Below are 22,843 nucleotides of genomic sequence, written 5' to 3'. Positions count from 1 at the left end.
TTGGTTCTGTCTGTTAACATCCATTGATTCTGTATGTTAATATACATTCATTCTGTCTGTTAATATACATTCATTCTGTCTGTTAATATACATTCATTCTGTCTGTTAATATACATTCATTCTGTGTGTTAACAACCCCTGATTCCGTCTGTAAATATCCCTTGATTATTTCTGTTAATATACATTCATTCTGTCTGATGATATCCCTTCATACTCTTTGTTAATATCCCTTGATTCTGTGTGTAAATATTCCTTGATTCTGTGTGTAAATATTCCTTGATTCTATTTGCTAATATCCGTTTACGCTGTCTATAAATAATCTTTATTTTCTATGTTAATACCCCTTGATTCTATATGTTAATATCCATTGGTTCTGTCTGTTAACATCCCTTGATTCTGTCTGTTGATATCCCTTGATTCTGTCTTTTAATATCCCTTCATTCTGTCTGTTGATATCCATTTATTCCGTCTGTAAATATCCCTTGATTCTGTATGTTAATATCCCTTGCTTCTGTCTGATGATATCCCTTCATACTCTTTGATAATATCCCTTGATTCTGTGTTTAAATATTCCTTGATTTTGTCGTCTAACATCACGTGATTCCGTCAGTAAATATATCTTTATGTTCCATTTTAATACCCCTTGATTCAACCTGGTAATATACATTGGTCCTGTCGGTTAAAATCCCTTGATTCTGTCTGTTAATGTACCTTAATTCGGTCTGTTGATATCTCTTGATTCTGTCCTTGAATATACATTATTCTGCCTGTAAATTTATTTTGATTCTGTCTGTTAATATAACTTCATTCTGTCTGTTAATATCCATTTTTTCCGTCTGTAAATATCCCTTGATTCAGTCTGATGATATCCCTTGATTATAGATTAATGTTAGTATACATTGTTTCTTTCTTTTAATACCCCTTGATTATTTCTGTTAATATCCCTTGATTCTATCTGTTAATATCCTATGATTCTGTCTGTTAATATCCCTTGATTCTGTCTGTTAACATGCCTTGATTCTGTCTGTTCATATCCCTTGATTCTGCCTGTTAATATCCCTTGTATCTGTCTGTTAATATCCATTGGTTCTGTCTGTTAATATCCCTTGATTCTGCCTGTTAATATACCTTGTATCTGTCTGTTAATATCCATTGGTTCTGTCTGTTAATATCCCTTGATACTGCCTGTTAATATCCTATGATTCTGTCTGTTAATATCCCTTGAATCTGTCTGTTAATATCCTATGATTCTGTCTGTTAATATCCCTTGATTCTGTCTGTTCATATCCCTTGATTCTGCCTGTTAATATCCCTTGTATCTGTCTGTTAATATCCATTGGTTCTGTCTGTTAATATCCATTGGTTCTGCCTGTTAATATACCTTCATTCTGTCTGTGAAAATCCATTTATTCCGTCTGTAAATATCCCCTGATTCTGTCTGTTAATATCCCTTTACGCAGATTGTTAATATCCATTGATTCTGTCTGTCAATATTCCTTTACACTGTCTATTGATATCCCTTGATCCTTTCTGTTAATATGCAGTTACGCTGTCTGTTAATATCCCTTTATTCTGTCTGTTAACATGCATTCATTCTGTATGTAAAAATCTCTTAATATTACTTGAAACAGTCTGTTAATATCCCTTGAATCTGTCTGTTAATACCCTTTGATTATGAATGTTAATATCCCTTCATTCTGCCTGTTAATATTCATTGACTCTGTCTGTTCATATCCCTTTACGCTATCTGTTAATATCCATTAACTCTGTCTGTTAATATACATTGATTCAGTCTGTTAATATCCCTTTTTGCGTCTGATAATATACATTAATTCCATCTGTGCAAATACCTTGATTCTGTCTGTTAATATTCCCTGATTCTGTCTGTTAATATATTTTGATTCTGTCTGTTATTATACCTTGATTGTGTTTGTTAATATCCCTTGATTCTGTCTGTTATTATACCTTGATTCTGTCTCTTAATGTACCTTGAATCTCTCTGTTAATATCCCTTGTTTCTGTTTGTTCCTATCCCTTGATTCTGGCTGACGATATCCCTTGATTCTGTTTGTTCATATCCCTTGTTTCTCTCTGTTAATATTCCTTGATTCCGTCTGCAAGACAGTATCCCTTGATTCTCTCTGTTAAATATCTATTGATTCTGTCTGTATGACAGTATGCCTTGGTGGGTTGTACAAGACAATGTCAGCAGGATGGTGATGTATGGCGATATCAGCAGGTGGGTGATGTTTGACAGTGTCAGCAGGTGGGTGATGTATGACAGTGTCAGCAGGTGGGTGATGTATGACAATATCAGCAGGTGGGTGATGTATTACAGTGTCAGCAGGTGGGTGATGTATGACAATATCAGCAGGTTGCTGATGTTTGACAGTGTCAGCAGTTGGGTGATGTATGACAATATCAGAAGGTGGGCTGATGTTTGACAGTGTCAGCAGTTGGGTGATGTATGACAATTTCAGCAGGTGGGATCATGTATGACAGTGTCAGCAGGTGGGTGATGTATGACAATATCAGCAGGTAGGTGATGTTTGACAATATCAGCAGGTGGGTTGTATACAATATCAGCAGGTGGGTGATGTGTGACAAAATCAACAGGCGGGTGATGTTTGACAGTGTCAACAGGTGGGTGATGTATGACAGTGTCAGCAGGTGGGTGATGTATGACAATATCAGCAGGTGGGTGATGTATGACAATATCAGCAGGTGTTGTGATGTACGACAATAACAGCAGGTGGATGATGTATGACAGTGTCAGCAGGTGGGTGATGTATGACAATATCAGCAGGTAGGTGATGTTTGACAATGTCAGCAGGTGGTTTGTATACAATATCAGCAGGTGGGTGATGTATGACAATATCAACAGGCGGGTGAGGTTTGACAGTGTCAGCAGGTGGGTGATGTATGACAGTGTCAGATGGTGGGTGATGTATGACAATATCAGCAGGTGGGTGATGTATTACAGTGTCAACAGGTGGGTGATGTATGACAATATCAGCAGGTGGGTGATGTATTACAGTGTCAACAGGTGTGTGATGTTTGACAATATCAGCAGATGGGTGATGTATGACAATATCAACAGGCGGGTGATGTATGGCAGTGTCAGAAGGTGGGTGATGTATGACAATGTCAACAGGCGGGTGATGTTTGACAGTGTCAGCAGGTTGGTGATGTACGACAATATCAGCAGGTGGGTGATGTATTACAGTGTCAGCAGGTGGGTGATGTATGACAGTGTCAGCAGGTGGTTGATGTATTACAATATCAGCAGGTGGGTGATGTATTACAATATCAACAGGTGTGTGATGTATGGCAATATCAGCAGGTGTTGTGATGTACCACAATAACAGCAGGTGGGTGATGTATGACAGTGTCAGCAGGTGGGTGACGTATTACAAAATCAGCAGGTAGGTGATGTATGACAATGTCAGCAGGTGGGTGATGTATGACAATATCAGCAGGTGGATGATGTATGTCAATGTCAGCAGGTGGGTGATGTATGACAATATCAGCAGGTTGGTGATGTATGACAGTTTCAGCAGGTGGGTGATGTACGACACTATCAGCAGGTTGATGATGTATGACAATGTCAGCAGGTGGGTGATGTTTGACAGCGTCAGCAGGTGGGTGATGTATGACAGTGTTAGCAGGTGAGTGATGTTTGACAGAGTCAGCAGGTGGGTGATGTATGACAATATCAGCAGGTGGGTGAGGTATGACAATATCAGCAGGTGGGTGATGTATTACAGTGTCAACAGGTGTGTGATGTATGACAATATCAGCAGGTGGGTGATGTATTACAGTGTCAGCAGTTTGGTGACGTATTACAAAATCAGCAGGTGGGCGATGTATGACAGTTTCAGCAGGTGGGTGATGTATGACAATATCAGCAGGTGGATGATGTATAACAATATCAGAAGGTGGGTGATGTACGACAATATCAGCAGGTTGGTGATGTATGACAATGTCAGCAGGTTGGTGATGTATTACAGTGTCAGCAGGTGGGTGATGTATGGGAGTGTCAGCAGTTGGGTGATGTATTACAATATCAGCAGGATGGTGATGTATGACAGTGTCAGCAGGTGGGTGATGTATGACAATATCAGCAGGTGGGGGATGTACGACAATGTCAGCGATGGGTGATGTATGACAATGTCAGCAGGTGGGTGATGTATGATAATATCAGCAGGTGGGTGATGTACGACAATATAAGCAGGTGGAGGATGTTTGACAGTGTCAGCAGATGGGTGATGTTTGACAGAGTCAGCAGGTTGGTGATGTTTGACAGTGTCAGCAGGTGGGTGATGTATGACAGTGTCAGCAGGTGGGTGATGTATTACAGTGTCAGCAGGTGGGTGATATATTACAGTGTCAGCAGGTGGGTGATGTATTACAGTGTCAGCAGGTGAGTGATGTATGATAATATCAGCAGGTGGGTGATGTACGACAATATCAGCAGGTGGAGGATGTTTGACAGTGTCAGCAGATGGGTGATGTTTGACAGTGTCAATAGGTGGGTCATGTATGACAGTGTCAGCAGATGGGTGATGTTTGACAGTGTCAATAGGTGGGTGATGTATGACAGTGTCAGCAGGTGGGTGATGTATGACAGTGTCAGCAGGTGAGTGATGTATGATAATATCAGCAGGTGGGTGATGTACGACAATATCAGCAGGTGGAGGATGTTTGACAGTGTCAGCAGATGGGTGATGTTTGACAGTGTCAATAGGTGGGTCATGTATGACAGTGTCAGCAGGTGGGTGATGTATTACAGTGTCAGCAGGTGGGTGATATATTACAATATCAGCAGGTGGGTGATGTATTACAGTGTCAGCAGGTGAGTGATGTATGATAATATCAGCAGGTGGGTGATGTACGACAATATCAGCAGGTGGAGGATGTTTGACAGTGTCAGCAGATGGGTGATGTTTGACAGTGTCAATAGGTGGGTCATGTATGACAGTGTCAGCAGATGGGTGATGTTTGACAGTGTCAATAGGTGGGTGATGTATGACAGTGTCAGCAGGTGGGTGATGTATTACAGTGTCAGCAGGTGGGTGATGTATTACAGTGTCAGCAGGTGGGTGATGTATAACAGTGTCAACAGGATGGTGATGTATAACAGTGTCAGCAGGTGGGTGATGTATTACAGTGTCAGCAGGTGGGTGATGTATTACAGTGTCAGCAGGTGGGTGATGTATAACAGTGTCAGCAGGTTGGTGATGTATTACAGTGTTTTGTTCATGTTGCAGATTCCGGCATCATGCCCGAGCTTATCGGTGGTGTCCACATGTCCACAGGGCTGACCCTGGACGCCATTGCTTGCAAGGAAGAAGACGCCGTGGTCGTTGACTACATCCTCAAAGGTGAGAGAACATTAGCGTGTTATTGTTCAGTTAGAAGTTTTATAGTCAATTGGACAAGTAGAAAATGCTAAACTGTTGTGAACATGCCTATGTATCGAGAGGACATAAGCTTATTTTCTTGAGCTCTGATTACGTCCTAAACAATAGTCTACTCCCTTTGCAGCACACTCGTGGTTATACTGCCATATTTAGCAGGATACATTTTACTTGATGGCACGTTAATTTAAACACCAGATTGTGCGGTGCGTGTGGTATATGTTTGTTATCTGTAAGCATATATCATCCTTCTTAACTCTACTTAATGAATTAGTGACATCATATGTCTGGCAAGAATGGATTAAATACACCCAGTAGTACCTCCATATCAAATACACCCAGTAGTACCTCCATATTAAATACACCCAGTAGTACCTCCATATTAAATACACCCAGTAGTACCTCCATATCAAATACACCCAGTAGTACCTCCATATCAAATACACCCAGTAGTACCTCCATATCAAATACACCCAGTAGTACCTCCATATCAAATACACCCAGTAGTACCTCCATATCAAATACACCCAGTAGTACCTCCATATCAAATACACCCAGTAGTACCTCCATATCAAATACACCCAGTAGTACCTCCATATTAAATACACCCAGTAGTACCTCCATATCAAATACACCCAGTAGTACCTCCATATCAAATACACCCAGTAGTACCTCCATATTAAATACACCCAGTAGTACCTCCATATCTAATACACCCAGTAGTACCTCCATATCAAATACACCCAGTAGTACCTCCATATTAAATACACCCAGTAGTACCTCCATATCAAATACACCCAGTAGTACCTCCATATCAAATACACCCAGTAGTTACAGCCTGGTATTACTGCTATGCTGTCTTCTATGTGGTGGTATTGCTGCCATGCTGGCTTCCATTTGATGTATATTACTGCAAGGTTGGTGGTATTCTATATGGTGGTATTAGTTCGTGGTTGTATGGGAACTACTACACCAGTCTGAAATAGGGATGGCGGTCTGTTCTTGGGGTGTTGTTCTCGGCGCCAGAGATAAGTCCACCAGGTCTTCCGCTGGTGATCTTGATTCCCTGGCTTCCCTTATCGGCGGCGTGCACCGGCTTAGTGGCCTACATACACCTGACACGATCTTCCTTGTACATGATGTCGCCTACACATGGAAGACGGCATGGAATCTCTACATATCACTTTATTCAGTTTAGGCAGTGATAACTTAGCATTGAAGTACGTACGAGTGGAACAACGGGCGAAGCAAAATTTACACTGAATGCCGTCAACATTTCTCGGTGTATTTTCACGTCCTGTAATCCCCGCGTCTTGTGAAAATTGCTATTTTAGCTTGCCATGTGAATACTATATCGCAGTAATCCCGGCTGGATGAGCGGAGTTTGGCGAGTGTCAGCGGGGCGGTCGTCCCCGTTCCCCTCTTTGCTGTTTACATACACCTCCGCTGGCTTCCCAGTCGATCACACAGTTCTCCATAGTGTATACATGCATCTAACACCAGCCGTATGAAGTGTTTCTGGCGGACAACAATAACATAAAGCTGACTTCCTCGAACGGCAATAAGTGGACAAGACGTCCATGTGTGTATGACATAATGGAAGTGGTTTGCGGTGCAGGGGCTGCATTATTGGGGGGGGGGGGGGGGGGGGGGCAATATGCGTGTTTTCGTGACATTCTCACGTATATTTGTAGAATGTGTTATTCCAGGTGAAACCCTGGTCACAGAGATAAGTAAAATGGTTGTTTGTTTATGTATGCTTGTGTTTCGACTGAGCCGGGATTTGCCGCGACGGCCTCGCTGGCAGACGCAGCCCCTGTAGTCGGCCTCTGTCAGTGGGAGCCTGTACACACATTCAATACCAGGCTCTAATCACTTTCTTAACGTTCATGTCCGGTGTGAACGTGGTCCTCGGCGTAGCTACCTGACTACCACCTGAGTGTAACACCTGAGCGCGACATACTAACTTCATCTAGGGAATTAAACCCATCATTAGAGGTGTTAGGTTGGTGTTGCTATCTATTACAAGTAGGCCAGTACCTCCGTTATACCTTCACATACAGCTGACGTACAGTCAATCATGTGTGTCTCCAGCACCAAGTGTGTGTGTCACAGGGCCGCGGCGTGGGGAAGTCAATATTTCAGCCCTTTAATCATCTTTAATTTGAATCCGATGGCATTAACTAGATTAACGATACTTGCGTGTGTGGGTGTAGCGCCATCAGATATAGCTGCAACTTATGCTGTTTGCTAATCGCCTATATTTCAACTTACGACTTCTTTCACAGATAACCATCTAAGTATAAAAATCAAATGCGAATATACTTACTAATACTACTGACATAATTACCTGTCCTGATTTTAATTACTGACACAAATCGGGTGGTAGCTTCTAGTTAATCTAGCTTGACGTGCCTGCAGCAGAATGTAGGTAACCCCCCGACTACCACCTCCCCTCCCCCCCTTCCCTGAATGTCTGATGACATCGCGACTCAAGGTAAATATTGTCACAGACACATAAAGAATCACACCATAATCCATACTATACGTGCATTCCCCGTGATGTAACGCCATTCAGCACACAGATGCTGGCTGCTCGAGACTGCGGTATGGTTCAGGGTCGGCATTAAGGGAGATTGTTCTTTACCCCGTGTGGACAATCAGAGTAACAAACATTCTTGATAAGAAAAAAAAAGACTTATACCGGTTAGTGCAGAATTTCTGCCAACCACTTTGGCAAGTTGTCAAGTAGTTCCGCCAGTTCTCGTTTACCCACATAGTCTAGTCCAGTCTGTCTACCCTTATAAGTCCTGTCTGTTAACCCTCATTAGGCCTGTCTACCTTAACTAGCCCCGTCTGTCTACCTTCATTAGCTCAGTCTCTCTACCCTCAGTAGCCCAGTATGTCTACCCTCATTAGCCCAGTCTGTCTTCCCTCATTAGTCCAGTCTGTCTACCCTCATTAGTCCAGTCTGTCTACCCTCGTTAGCCCAGTCTGTCTACTCTCATAGCCCACACCAGTCTGTGAACCCTCATAAGCCCAGTTTGTGAACCCTCATTAGCCCAGTCCACGCTGTCTACCCTCATTAGCCAAGTCTGTCTACCCTAATTAGCCCAGTCTGTCTACCCTCATTAGTCCAACCTGTCTACCCTCATTAGTCCAGTCTGTGTACCCGCATTATCTAAGTCTGTGTACCCAATTAGCCCAGTGCACTCTGTGTACCCTCATTAGCCAAGTCTGTGTACCCTCCTTAGCCCAGTCTGTGTACCTTCCTTAGCCCAGTCTGTCTACTCTCATAGCCCAGTCCAGTCTCTGTACCCTCATAAGCCCAGTCTGTGTACCCTCATTAGCCCAGCCTGTGTACCCTCATTAGCCCAGTTTGTGTACCCTCATTAGCCCAGTCTGTGTACCCTCATTATCCCAGTCTGTGTACCCACATTAGCCCAGTCTGTGTACCCACATTAGCCCAGTCTGTCTACTCTCATAGCCCAGTCCAATCTGTGTACCCTCATAAGCCCAGTCTGTGTACCCACATTATCCCAGTCTGTGTACCCTCATTAGCCCAGTCTGTCTACTCTCATAGCCCAGTCCAATCTGTGTACCCTCATGAGCCCAGTCTGTGTACCCACATTAGCCAAGTCAACTCTGTCGACCCTCATTAGTCCAGTCTGTCTACCCTCATTAGGCCAGTCTGTCGACCCTCATTAGCCCAGTCTGTCTACTCTCATTAGTCCAGTCTGTCGACCCTCATTAGTCCAGTCTGTCTACCCTCATTAGGCCAGTCTGTCGACCCTCATTAGTCCAGTCTGTCTACCCTCATTAGGCCAGTCTGTCTACCCTCATTAGCTCAGTCTGTCTACTCTCATAGCCCAGTCCAATCTGTGTACCCTCATAAGCCCAGTCTGTGTACCCACATTATCCCAGTCTGTGTACCCTCATTAGCCCAGTCTGTCTACTCTCATAGCCCAGTCCAATCTGTGTACCCTCATAAGCCCAGTCTGTGTACCCACATTAGCCAAGTCAACTCTGTCGACCCTCATTAGTCCAGTCTGTCTACCCTCATTAGGCCAGTCTGTCGACCCTCATTAGCCCAGTCTGTCTACCCTCATTAGCTCAGTCTGTCTACCCTCATTAGCTCAGTCTGTCTACCCTCATTAGTCCAGCCTGTGTACCCTCATAAGCTCAGTCTGTGTACCCTCATTAGCCCAGTCTGTCTACCTTCATTTACCAGTATATCAACCCTCATTATCCCCGTCTGTGTACCCACATTAGCCCAGTCTGTGTACCCTAATTAGCCCAGTCTGTGTACCCTCATTAGCTCAGTCTGTGTACCCTCATTAGTCCAGCCTGTGTACCCTCATAAGCTCAGTCTGTGTACCCTCATTAGCCCAGTCTGTCTACCCTTATTAGTCTAGTCTGCCTACCCTCATTGCCCCAGTATTCCTACCCTCATTAGTCCAGTTTGTCTACCTTCATTGTACCATATATGTCAACCCTCATTATCCCAGTCTGTGTTCCCACATTAGCCCAGTCTGTGTACCCTCATTAGCCCAGTCTGTGTACCCACATTAGCCAAGTCTGAGTACCCTCATTAGCCCAGTCTGTGTATCTCCATTAGCCCAGTCTGTGTACCCACATTAGCCCAGTCTGTGTACCCTCATTATCCCAGTCTGTGTACCCTCATTAGCCCAGTCTGTATACCCTCATTATCCCAATCTGTGTACCCTCATTAGCCCAGTCTGTGTACCCTCATTATCCCAGTCTGTGTACCCTCATTATCCCAATCTGTGTACCCACATTAGCCCAGTCTGTGTACCCTCATTATCCCAATCTGTGTACCCTCATTAGCCAAGTCTGTGTACCCTCATTAGCCCAGTCTGTGTACCCTCATTATCCCAATCTGTGTACCCTCATTAGCCCAGTCTGTGTACCCCCATTAGCCCAGTCTGTGTACCCTCATTATCCCAGTCTGTGTACCCACATTAGCCCAGTCTGTGTACCCTCATTAGCCCAGTCTGTATCCTCTCATTAGTCCAGCCTGTGTACCCTCATTAGCCCAGTGTGTGTACCCTCATTAGCCCAGTCTGTGTACCCTCATTAGTCCAGCCCTTGTACCCTCATTAGCCCAGTCTGTGTACCCACAGTAGCCCAGTCTGTGTACCCTCATTAGCCCAGTCTGTGTACCTCATTAGCCTAGTCTGTATACCCTCATTAGTCCAGTCTGTGTACCCTCATTAGCCCAGTCTGTGTACCCCCATTAGCCCAGTCTGTGTACCCTCATTATCCCAGTCTGTGTACCCACATTAGCCCAGTCTGTGTACCCTCATTAGCCCAGTCTGTATCCTCTCATTAGTCCAGCCTGTGTACCCTCATTAGCCCAGTGTGTGTACCCTCATTAGCCCAGTCTGTGTACCCTCATTAGCCCAGCCTGTGTACCCCCATTAACCCAGTCTGTGTACCTCATTAGCCCAGTCTGTATACCCTCATTAGTCCAGCCCTTGTACCCTCATTAGCCCAGTCTGTGTACCCACAGTAGCCCAGTCTGTGTACCCTCATTAGCCCAGTCTGTGTACCTCATTAGCCTAGTCTGTATACCCTCATTAGTCCAGTCTGTGTACCCTCATTAGTCCAGTCTGTATACCCTCATTAGTCCAGCCTGTGTACCCCCATTAGCCCAGTCTGTGTACCTCATTAGCCCAGTCTGTATACCTTCATTAGCCCAGTCTGTGTACCCTCATTAGTCCAGTCTGTATACCCTCATTAGTCCAGCCTGTGTACCCTCATTAGCCCAGTCTGTGTACCCACATTAGCCCAGTCTGTGTACCCTCATTAGCCCAGTCTGTGTACCCTCATTACCCCAGTGAGTTCTGTGTCCTCGCGTTGCGCCACATGTAGTTCCGGGTTCTGTGATACCGAGTGTAACGAGCAGGGAATTTTTTTCTATTATTGACGAACGTTGTCTTTAGCTTTGACCCCGCATGTGGTGTACATGTTGTTTACATGTCCTGAAGGAGAAGTGGCGAGGGAGAGCTGAGAACGTAGTCACCTCCTGATGTTTTCCTTGGGCACACAGTTCAACACCGTCTTCCTCATCCCACTCAAACACGGCACAGCTACATAGGATTACAGTCCGCTTTACCCAGATGATTTGCACCGATTTGTTGTAATGGCTCATCATTTGAAGCATCCACGTTCTCCCAACAACAACTTGTCAGTTCCATTGTCCCGAGAAACTCACTGTTTCTCTATGGCTGAATGAGTTAGATTCTCACAGTGCAAACGTCAAACGTTGCCGCTAGTTCAGTCCGATGTTAGACTTGCAACACTCGAGGTGAGATATCAACGCATGTACGACCACTAACTCGTCGGTAACCCCACAAACTCCGGGCAGGGTGTGAACTGTGGCTTGGACACAATGATATTTAACAACCCAGGTTGTCGCAATATATTTACTTGTAGATCATATCAACAGATATCTCAGGCAATGTGAATCAGTGCACTCACACTAATTATTTTGACTCGATATTTAGTTTAGGAATAAATGTGATGGTTAAACTGTTTCTAATTTTCAATAAATGTGCACAAGTTCCAGTGATGTTTGATGAGCTTCCTCTCGGCGCTGCAATTGTTGTCGCAATCCGACTGCCATTGACAGTTGCATTGTGATAACCAAGCCTTCCAGATCGGTTTTCACCTGACATTGAAATGTCCGTCAGTTGATCGCATTGATCACTTGCTTAATTGCAATAAATCAAGAACCGTCTTGCTAATAACTGAAGATAATTTGTATAGTTTGTGTCGCGAGCGACGAGACAAACAGTGCGGTCGTGATTGACTCTGCATCTCCAGATAATAAGTGTGGGATCAATCCACACCAACCATTACCTGACTCGTCTAATGACATTGTCCACACCGGTATGTTTGCTGGAGTCGGTAGTCGTGGCGGGCTTGCAAGTTGTTTGCTGTGTAGAACAGCAGACATTGGCACTGGAACATAGACATGAAAAACCACACATCCACACAGCCATAAACACATCAACATGGACACCACGACGTCTACATAGACACCATCACATCAACATGGACACCATCACATCACAAAGACACCCGCACATCAACACAGACACAACCACATCAACGCAGACACTCGTAATCAACATTGACACCACTAGATCAACACCCACACATCAACATGGACACCCGTACATCAACATATACACCCGTACATCAACATGGACACCACCACATCAACACAGACACCACCACATCAACACAGACCCTCGTACATCAACACAGACACCACCACATCAACACAGACCCTCGTACATCAACATGGACACCCGTACATCAACAAAGACACCCGTACATCAACACAGACACTCGTACATCAACACAGACACCCGTACATCAACACAGACACTCGTACATCAACACAGACACTCGTACATCAACACAGACACTCGTACATCAACACAGACACTCGTACATCAACACAGACACCCGTACATCAACACAGACACTCGTACATCAACACAGACCCTCGTACATCAACACAGACACCACCACATCAACACAGACACCCGTATATCAACACAGACTCTCGTACATCAACACAGACACCCGTACATCAACACAGACACCCGTACATCAACACAGACACCACCACATCAACACAGACACTCGTACATCAACACAGACACTCGTACATCAACACAGACACACGTACATCAACACAGACACCCGTACATCAACACAGACACCCGTACATCAACACAGACACTCGTACATCAACACAGACACTCGTACATCAACACAGACACTCGTACATCAACACAGACATCCGTACATCAACACAGACACTCGTACATCAACACAGACACCCGTACATCAACACAGACACCACCACATCAACACAGACACTCGTACATCAACATGGACACCCGTACATCAACACAGACACTGGTACATCAACACAGACACTCGTACATCAACACAGACACTCGTACATCAACACAGACACCCGTACATCAACACAGACACCCGTACATCAACACAGACACTCGTACATCAACACAGACACCACCACATCAACACAGACACTCGTACATCAACACAGACACTCGTACATCAACACAGACACCACCACATCAACACAGACACACGTACATCAACACAGACACCCGTACATCAACACAGACACTCGTACATCAACACAGACACTCGTACATCAACACAGACACCACCACATCAACACAGACACCACCACATCAACACAGACACCCGTACATCAACACAGACACCCGTACATCAACACAGACACCACCACATCAAAACAGACACCACCACATCAACACAGACACCACCACATCAACACAGACACTCGTACATCAACACAGACACTCGTACATCAACACAGACACTCGTACATCAACACAGACACCCGTACATCAACACAGACACCTGTCTATCAACACAGACATCCGTACATCAACACAGACACTCGTACATCAACACAGACACCACCACATCAACACAGACACTCGTACATCAACACAGACGCTCGTACATCAACACAGACACCACAACATCAACACAGACACCACCACATCAACACAGACACCCGTACATCAACACAGACATCCGTACATCAACACAGACACTCGTACATCAAAACAGACACCCGTACATCAACACAGACACCACCACATCAACACAGACACTCGTACATCAACACAGACACCCGTACATCAACACAGACACCCGTACATCAACACAGACACCCGTACATCAACACAGACACTCGTACATCAACACAGACACCACCACATCAACACAGACACTCGTACATCAACACAGACACCCGTACATCAACACAGACACCACCACATCAACACAGACACCACCACATCAACACAGACACCACCACATCAACACAGACACCCGTACATCAACTTAGACACCCGTACATCAACACAGACACCCGTACATCAACACAGACACTCGTACATCAACACAGACACCACCACATCAACACAGACACCCGTACATCAACACAGACACCCGTACATCAACACAGACACCACCACATCAACACAGACACCACCACATCAACACAGACACCACCACATCAACACAGACACCCGTACATCAACACAGACACCCGTACATCAACACAGACACCCGTACATCAACACAGACACTCGTACATCAACACAGACACCACCACATCAACACAGACACCACCACATCAACACAGAAACCCGTACATCAACACAGACACCCGTACATCAACACAGACACACGTACATCAACACAGACACCCGTACATCAACACAGACACCCGTACATCAACACAGACACTCGTACATCAACACAGACACCACCACATCAACACAGACACCACCACATCAACACAGACACCCGTATATCAACACAGACTCTCGTACATCAACACAGACACCCGTACATCAACACAGACACCCGTACATCAACACAGACACCCGTACATCAACACAGACACTCGTACATCAACACAGACACTCGTACATCAACACAGACACACGTACATCAACACAGACACCCGTACATCAACACAGACACCCGTACATCAACACAGACACTCGTACATCAACACAGACACCACCACATCAACACAGACACCCGTACATCAACACAGACACCCGTACATCAACACAGACATCCGTACATCAACACAGACACTCGTACATCAACACAGAAACCCGTACATCAACACAGACACCACCACATCAACACAGACACTCGTACATCAACATGGACACCCGTACATCAACACAGACACTCGTACATCAACACAGACACTCGTACATCAACACAGACACTCGTACATCAACACAGACACCCGTACATCAACACAGACACCACCACATCAACACAGACACTCGTACATCAACACAGACACCACCACATCAACACAGACACTCGTACATCAACACAGATCCTCGTACATCAACACAGACACCACCACATCAACACAGACACACGTACATCAACACAGACACTCGTACATCAACACAGACACTCGTACATCAACACAGACACCACCACATCAACACAGACACCACCACATCAACACAGACACCCGTACATCAACACAGACATCCGTACATCAACACAGACACCACCACATCAAAACAGACACCACCACATCAAAACAGACACCACCACATCAACACAGACACTCGTACATCAACACAGACACTCGTACATCAACACAGACACTCGTACATCAACACAGACACCCGTACATCAACACAGACACCTGTCTATCAACACAGACATCCGTACATCAACACAGACACTCGTACATCAACACAGACACCCGTACATCAACACAGACACTCGTACATCAACACAGACACTCGTACATCAACACAGACACCACCACATCAACACAGACACCACCACATCAACACAGACACCACCACATCAACACAGACATCCGTACATCAACACAGACACTCGTACATCAAAACAGACACCCGTACATCAACACAGACACCACCACATCAACACAGACACTCGTACATCAACACAGACACTCGTACATCAACACAGACACCCGTACATCAACACAGACACCCGTACATCAACACAGACACCCGTACATCAACACAGACACTCGAACATCAACACAGACACCACCACATCAACACAGACACCCGTACATCAACACAGACACCCGTACATCAACACAGACACTCGTACATCAACACAGACACCACCACATCAACACAGACACTCGTACATCAACACAGACCCTCGTACATCAACACAGACACCACCACATCAACACAGACACACGTACATCAACACAGACACCCGTACATCAACACAGACACTCGTACATCAACACAGACACTCGTACATCAACACAGACACCACCACATCAACACAGACACCACCACATCAACACAGACACCCGTACATCAACACAGACATCCGTACATCAACACAGACACCACCACATCAAAACAGACACCACCACATCAACACAGACACCACCACATCAACACAGACCCTCGTACATCAACATGGACACCCGTACATCAACACAGACACCACCACATCAACACAGACACCACCACATCAACACAGACACCACCACATCAACACAGACGCTCGTACATCAACACAGACACTCGTACTTCAACACAGACACCCGTACATCAACACAGACACCACCACATCAACACAGACACCTGTCTATCAACACAGACCCTCGTACATCAACATAAACACCCGTACATCAACACAGACACCCGTACATCAACACAGACACTCGTGCATCAACACAGACACTCGTACATCAACACAGACACTCGTACATCAACACAGACACTCGTACATCAACACAGACACTCGTACTTCAACACAGACACCCGTACATCAACACAGACACCACCACATCAACACAGACACCTGTCTATCAACACAGACCCTCGTGCATCAACACAGACACTCGTACATCAACACAGACACTCGTACATCAACACAGACACTCGTGCATCAACACAGACACTCGTACATCAACACAGACACCCGTACATCAACACAGACACTCGTACATCAACATAGACACCACCACATCAACACAGACATTCACACGTCAACATAGACACCCGTACAACGCAAAAGACACCCACACGTCAGCATAGCATACCAGACAGTTAGACACCACCAGACACTTGGACACCCACACACACATGAACAGCATTCCAGCAGACACCAACACCCATGTGCGGACATACTGTGTGAGGGTTGTAGCGGGTACAGGGTGTCGTGGTATCAGTGCTGGTAATGGGCGTCTATTAGCCGTTACCGGGATAACTATATGGACACACGCTTTTCACACTTTGATATTGGTACCTAAAGCAGAGTTCCCTGGAGAAGTGGAATGATTCCACAGAGCTTTTAACCCCTTAACAACATGTGAAAGTATCGATCATGTCGATCCCGTCATTAACAAGCAAAGTTTAAGCTTTTAAACAGAAGATGACAGGAACGACAGGCAATAAAACAGTTGATAATTAGGTCGCCTTGCAATCTCGCTAATGAAGAACTGTATTCGGTCAGGTTAGGAATCAATGTACCAGAGTGACAGGTGTGCGCTCGCATCTTGCGGCTAATGGCAATTGCGGTTCTCCTCAATTTCAAGTGCTACAGAAGAGATATTAAATTGATTCCTAATAAGACTATGAATACACCTTGCCTCGCCACCTCTAGTTCAGCGAGTGCTGCCAGGTAGGGGCGCCAATTAGACGGGCTGAGATTGGAAGACATGAGCGTCGTGTTTCCCTGCCAGCAACTCTCCTCGTATTGACTGTCTCTACCTGTACAGGTGAGATGACACACTGTGATTGACAGATATCGACATCCGTTCCACGGCGTGTGCCTTCCACAAGCTTGAGTGCTTAAACGATGCATGTCTGCATTGAAATTGAACGGAATTGTTTCCTGCACACTAGTTCCTTTATAACCGAGTCTTTTACTTTTTCGAAGAAGCATTGACTGTAAGATCCTGAAATTTCAGAGAACTATAAGTAGTACAAACAATATGTAGTGTGTGTATCTGTGCTTATTTGTGCGCGTGCGTATGTGTGTGCGTGTGTGCACGCCTGACAAGGTACAAGGTACCAAGGTATCAAGGTACAATCGAATGTTATGTATCTTTTTATTATGATTCATGTGCAGAAAAGAATTATTCTAAATGTTTTGTGACGCTCAGACCTACACCCTCCTCTGCATACCTACCCACCCCAGACACCCCAAACACAACCCACCCCGCTCTGCAGGCATAGGACACACCTTATCCCAGACTATTCACCTGAATAAATCGCTTAACGCTCCGTCTGTAGTAACAGCCTCTCCACCCACAATACACCTATCACCATCCTGTATGTGCACTGCCACAGTGTATTCTCAATATCTCTATCACCGTGTGTCGTAGCTTCTAATCCAATACCTTAACTCTCAATGATCCAACCTTGATTGCAAGCCAGAGGGTGTTCAATGAGGCGTGGCAGCCCGTGGACCCCAGCAAGGAAAGTCGTCTCACAGCTAGTGATTTTGTGAGGGGGATTAACACTCACATTTTTTTGTGAGAAATTCTACCCCTACCAGAGGCAGGCATGACGGAAGAACGTGATATGGAATGGTTCACATACCAGGTTCAAGTCAGATTATCAGGAGTGACATCAGTACGGTAATTCTCCCCAGATTTCGTTCAGCCTGAACAAGTATCGGGTGTTTGTATTGTTGTTTCATTCAGACGTGAATAAAGGGCTGTTGATCAAACATCGGTTGTCACTCAAGGTACACGATAGGTAATAGTGGCTTACTTCAGATAGGTTATTGTGACTTGCTTCAGATAGGTAATAGTGACTTACTTCAGATAGGTAGCATCTTCCCGAGGCAAGAGAGTTAACTGACTATAAAAGTCCAGTTTCCACCCTTGCCGAACTAGGCTGGTATTATGGAGTTACATTTTGGCTGGACTAACGAGTCTATGCATAGTCCAATCAAAATCGTGCACCGAAATCGAAATCCGGTTCGTAAACTGTCGTGAAGATTTCGGTCGATTGTAGGATTTGCAAAGCATGTGCACCGCCAACTCGTTGTCAGCAGATATTTTCCAAATCTTTTCATGTTTTTAATGAAGGTGCTCACGTGATTTGATGCATTTCGCGATGTAAGACCCGTTTTATCACAATATAGATCTTGATTATCGATCAGATCGTCCTGACTCGGATCCACCATTTTGTGTGAAGCAAACGCAAGTGATGAGAGAGGTGGAATCTGATTGGTCCATAGGAGAGGCTTAAAAGGGACATAACTGGTAATAGCCACTGGTGGCGCTACGATCGTGCCCAGTAATTCCACCCTAGTTCGGCAAGGGTGGAAACTGGTCTTTTAAAGTCAGTTAACTCTCTTGCCTCGGGAGGATGGATAGGTAATAGTGACTTACTTCAGATAGGTAATAGTGACTTACTTCAGATAGGTTATTGTGACTTGCTTTAGATAGGTAATAGTGACTTACTACAGATAGGTTATTGCGACTTGCTATTGATAGGTAATAGTGACTTACTTCAGATAGGTTATTGTGACTTGCTTTAGAAAGGTAATAGTGACTTACTTCAGATAGGTTATTGTGACTTACGTCAGATAGGTAAAAGTTGCTTACTTCAGATAGGTTATTGTGACCTGCTTCAGGTAGGTAATAATGACTGACTTCAGATAGGTAATACTGACTATAATACTGACTTGCTTCAGATCAGTAATAGTGACTTGCTTCAGATAGGTAATAGTGACTTACTTCAAATAGATAATAGTGACTTACTTCAGAGAGGTAATAGTGACTTACTTGAGATAGGTAATAGTGACTTGATTCAGAGAGGTAATAGTGACTTACTTCAGATAGGTTATTGTGACTTACGTCAGATAGGTAAAAGTGGCTTACTTCAGATAGGTTATTGTGACTTGCTTCAGGTAGGTAATAATGACTGACTTCAGATAGGTTATTGCGACCTGCTTCATATAGGTAATAGTGACTTACTTCAGATAGGTAATACTGACTATAATACTGACTTGCTTCAGATAGGTAATAGTGACTTGCTTCAGATAGGTTATTGTGACTTGCTTCAGATAGGTAATAGTGACTTACTTCAGATAGGTAGCATCTTCCCGAGGCAAGAGAGTTAACTGACTATAAAAGTCCAGTTTCCACCCTTGCCGAACTAGGCTGGTATTATGGAGTTACATTTTGGCTGGACTAACGAGTCTATGCATAGTCCAATCAAAATCGTGCACCGAAATCGAAATCCGGTTCGTAAACTGTCGTGAAGATTTCGGTCGATTGTAGGATTTGCAAAGCATGTGCACCGCCAACTCGTTGTCAGCAGATATTTTCCAAATCTTTTCATGTTTTTAATGAAGGTTCTCACGTGATTTGATGCATTTCGCGATGTAAGACCCGTTTTATCACAATATAGATCTTGATTATCGATCAGATCGTCCTGACTCGGCTCCACCATTTTGTGTGAAGCAAACGCAAGTGATGAGAGAGGTGGAATCTGATTGGTCCATAGGAGAGGCTTAAAAGGGACATAACTGGTAATAGCCACTGGTGGCGCTACGATCGTGCCCAGTAATTCCACCCTAGTTCGGCAAGGGTGGAAACTGGTCTTTTAAAGTCAGTTAACTCTCTTGCCTCGGGAGGATGGATAGGTAATAGTGACTTACTTCAGATAGGTAATAGTGACTTACTTCAGATAGGTTATTGTGACTTGCTTTAGATAGGTAATAGTGACTTACTTCAGATAGGTTATTGCGACTTGCTATTGATAGGTAATAGTGACTTACTTCAGATAGGTTATTGCGACTTGCTTTTGATAGGTAATAGTGGCTTACTTCAGATAGGTTATTGTGACTTGCTTCAGATAGGTTATTGTGACTTGCTTTAGATAGGTAATACTGACTATAATACTGACTTGCTTCAGATCAGTAATAGTGACTTGCTTCAGATAGGTAATAGTGACTTACTTCAAATAGATAATAGTGACTTACTTCAGAGAGGTAATAGTGACTTACTTGAGATAGGTAATAGTGACTTGATTCAGAGAGGTAATAGTGACTTACTTCAGATAGGTTATTGTGACTTACGTCAGATAGGTAAAAGTGGCTTACTTCAGATAGGTTATTGTGACTTGCTTCAGGTAGGTAATAATGACTGACTTCAGATAGGTTATTGCGACCTGCTTCATATAGGTAATAGTGACTTACTTCAGATAGGTAATACTGACTATAATACTGACTTGCTTCAGATAGGTAATAGTGACTTCCTTCAGATAGGTTATTGTGACTTGCTTCAGATAGGTAGCATCTTCCCGAGGCAAGAGAGTTAACTGACTATAAAAGTCCAGTTTCCACCCTTGCCGAACTAGGCTGGTATTATGGAGTTACATTTTGGCTGGACTAACGAGTCTATGCATAGTCCAATCAAAATCGTGCACCGAAATCGAAATCCGGTTCGTAAACTGTCGTGAAGATTTCGGTCGATTGTAGGATTTGCAAAGCATGTGCACCGCCAACTCGTTGTCAGCAGATATTTTCCAAATCTTTTCATGTTTTTAATGAAGGTTCTCACGTGATTTGATGCATTTCGCGATGTAAGACCCGTTTTATTACAATATAGATCTTGATTATCGATCAGATCGTCCTGACTCGGCTCCACCATTTTGTGTGAAGCAAACGCAAGTGATGAGAGAGGTGGAATCTGATTGGTCCATAGGAGAGGCTTAAAAGGGACATAACTGGTAATAGCCACTGGTGGCGCTACGATCGTGCCCAGTAATTCCACCCTAGTTCGGCAAGGGTGGAAACTGGTCTTTTAAAGTCAGTTAACTCTCTTGCCTCGGGAGGATGGATAGGTAATAGGTAATAGTGACTTACTTCAGATAGGTTATTGTGACTTGCTTTAGATAGGTAATAGTGACTTACTACAGATAGGTTATTGCGACTTGCTATTGATAGGTAATAGTGACTTACTTCAGATAGGTTATTGCGACTTGCTTTTGATAGGTAATAGTGGCTTACTTCAGATAGGTTATTGTGACTTGCTTTTGATAGGTAATAGTGACTGACTTCAGATAGGTTATTGTGACTTGCTTCAGATAGGTTATTGTGACTTGCTTTAGATAGGTAATAGTGACTTACTTCAGATAGGTGATTGTGACTTGCTTCAGATCAGTAATAGTGACTTACTTCAGATAGGATATTGTGACTTGCTTCAGATAGGTAATAGTGACTTACTTCAGTTAGGTAATAGTGACTTACTTCAGATAGGTTATTGTGACTTGCTTTTGATAGGTAATAGTGACTGACTTCAGATAGGTTATTGTGACTTGCTTCAGATAGGTTATTGTGACTTGCTTCAGATAGGTTATTGTGACTTGCTTTAGATAGGTAATAGTGACTTACTTCAGATAGGTGATTGTGACTTGCTTCAGATCAGTAATAGTGACTTACTTCAGATAGGATATTGTGACTTGCTTCAGATAGGTAATAGTGGCTTACTTCAGTTAGGTAATAGTGACTTCCTTCAGATAGGTTATTGTGACTTGCTTCAGATAGGTAATAGTGACTTACTTCAGATAGGTTATTGTGACTTGCTTCAGATCGGTAATAGTGACTTACTTCAGATAGGTTATTGTGACTTACGTCAGATAGGTAAAGGTGGCCTACTTCAGATAGGTTATTGTGACTTGCTTCATATAGGTAATAGTGACTTACTTCAGATAGGTAATACTGACTATAATACTGACTTGCTTCAGATAGGTAATAGTGACTTGCTTCAGATAGGTAATAGTGACTTACTTCAAATAGAT

The 22,843-nt window shown here is 44.1% G+C and overlaps 1 protein-coding gene across 2 annotated transcripts in view; it reads left to right on the top strand.

Annotated features, from left to right (window-relative positions):
• The window catches only part of LOC124120194 (nuclear receptor subfamily 5 group A member 2-like), a 241,688-nt gene that overhangs the window by 35,292 nt on the left and 183,553 nt on the right, over positions 1-22,843 (top strand). For both annotated transcript variants that reach the window (XM_046482953.2, XM_046482955.2), the window contains exon 2: positions 5,271-5,384. In XM_046482953.2, coding sequence (XP_046338909.1) covers positions 5,271-5,384 — 114 coding nt within the window. The remainder of the gene's footprint in view (positions 1-5,270; positions 5,385-22,843) is intronic.

Source organism: Haliotis rufescens, unplaced genomic scaffold, assembly GCF_023055435.1.
Source record: "Haliotis rufescens isolate VD_foot unplaced genomic scaffold, xgHalRufe1.0.p SCAF_8, whole genome shotgun sequence".
Taxonomy (NCBI): Eukaryota; Metazoa; Mollusca; class Gastropoda; order Lepetellida; family Haliotidae; genus Haliotis; species Haliotis rufescens.
The sequence above is the reverse complement of the archived record's forward strand: the minus strand, read 5'-3'. Positions and strand labels throughout refer to the sequence as shown.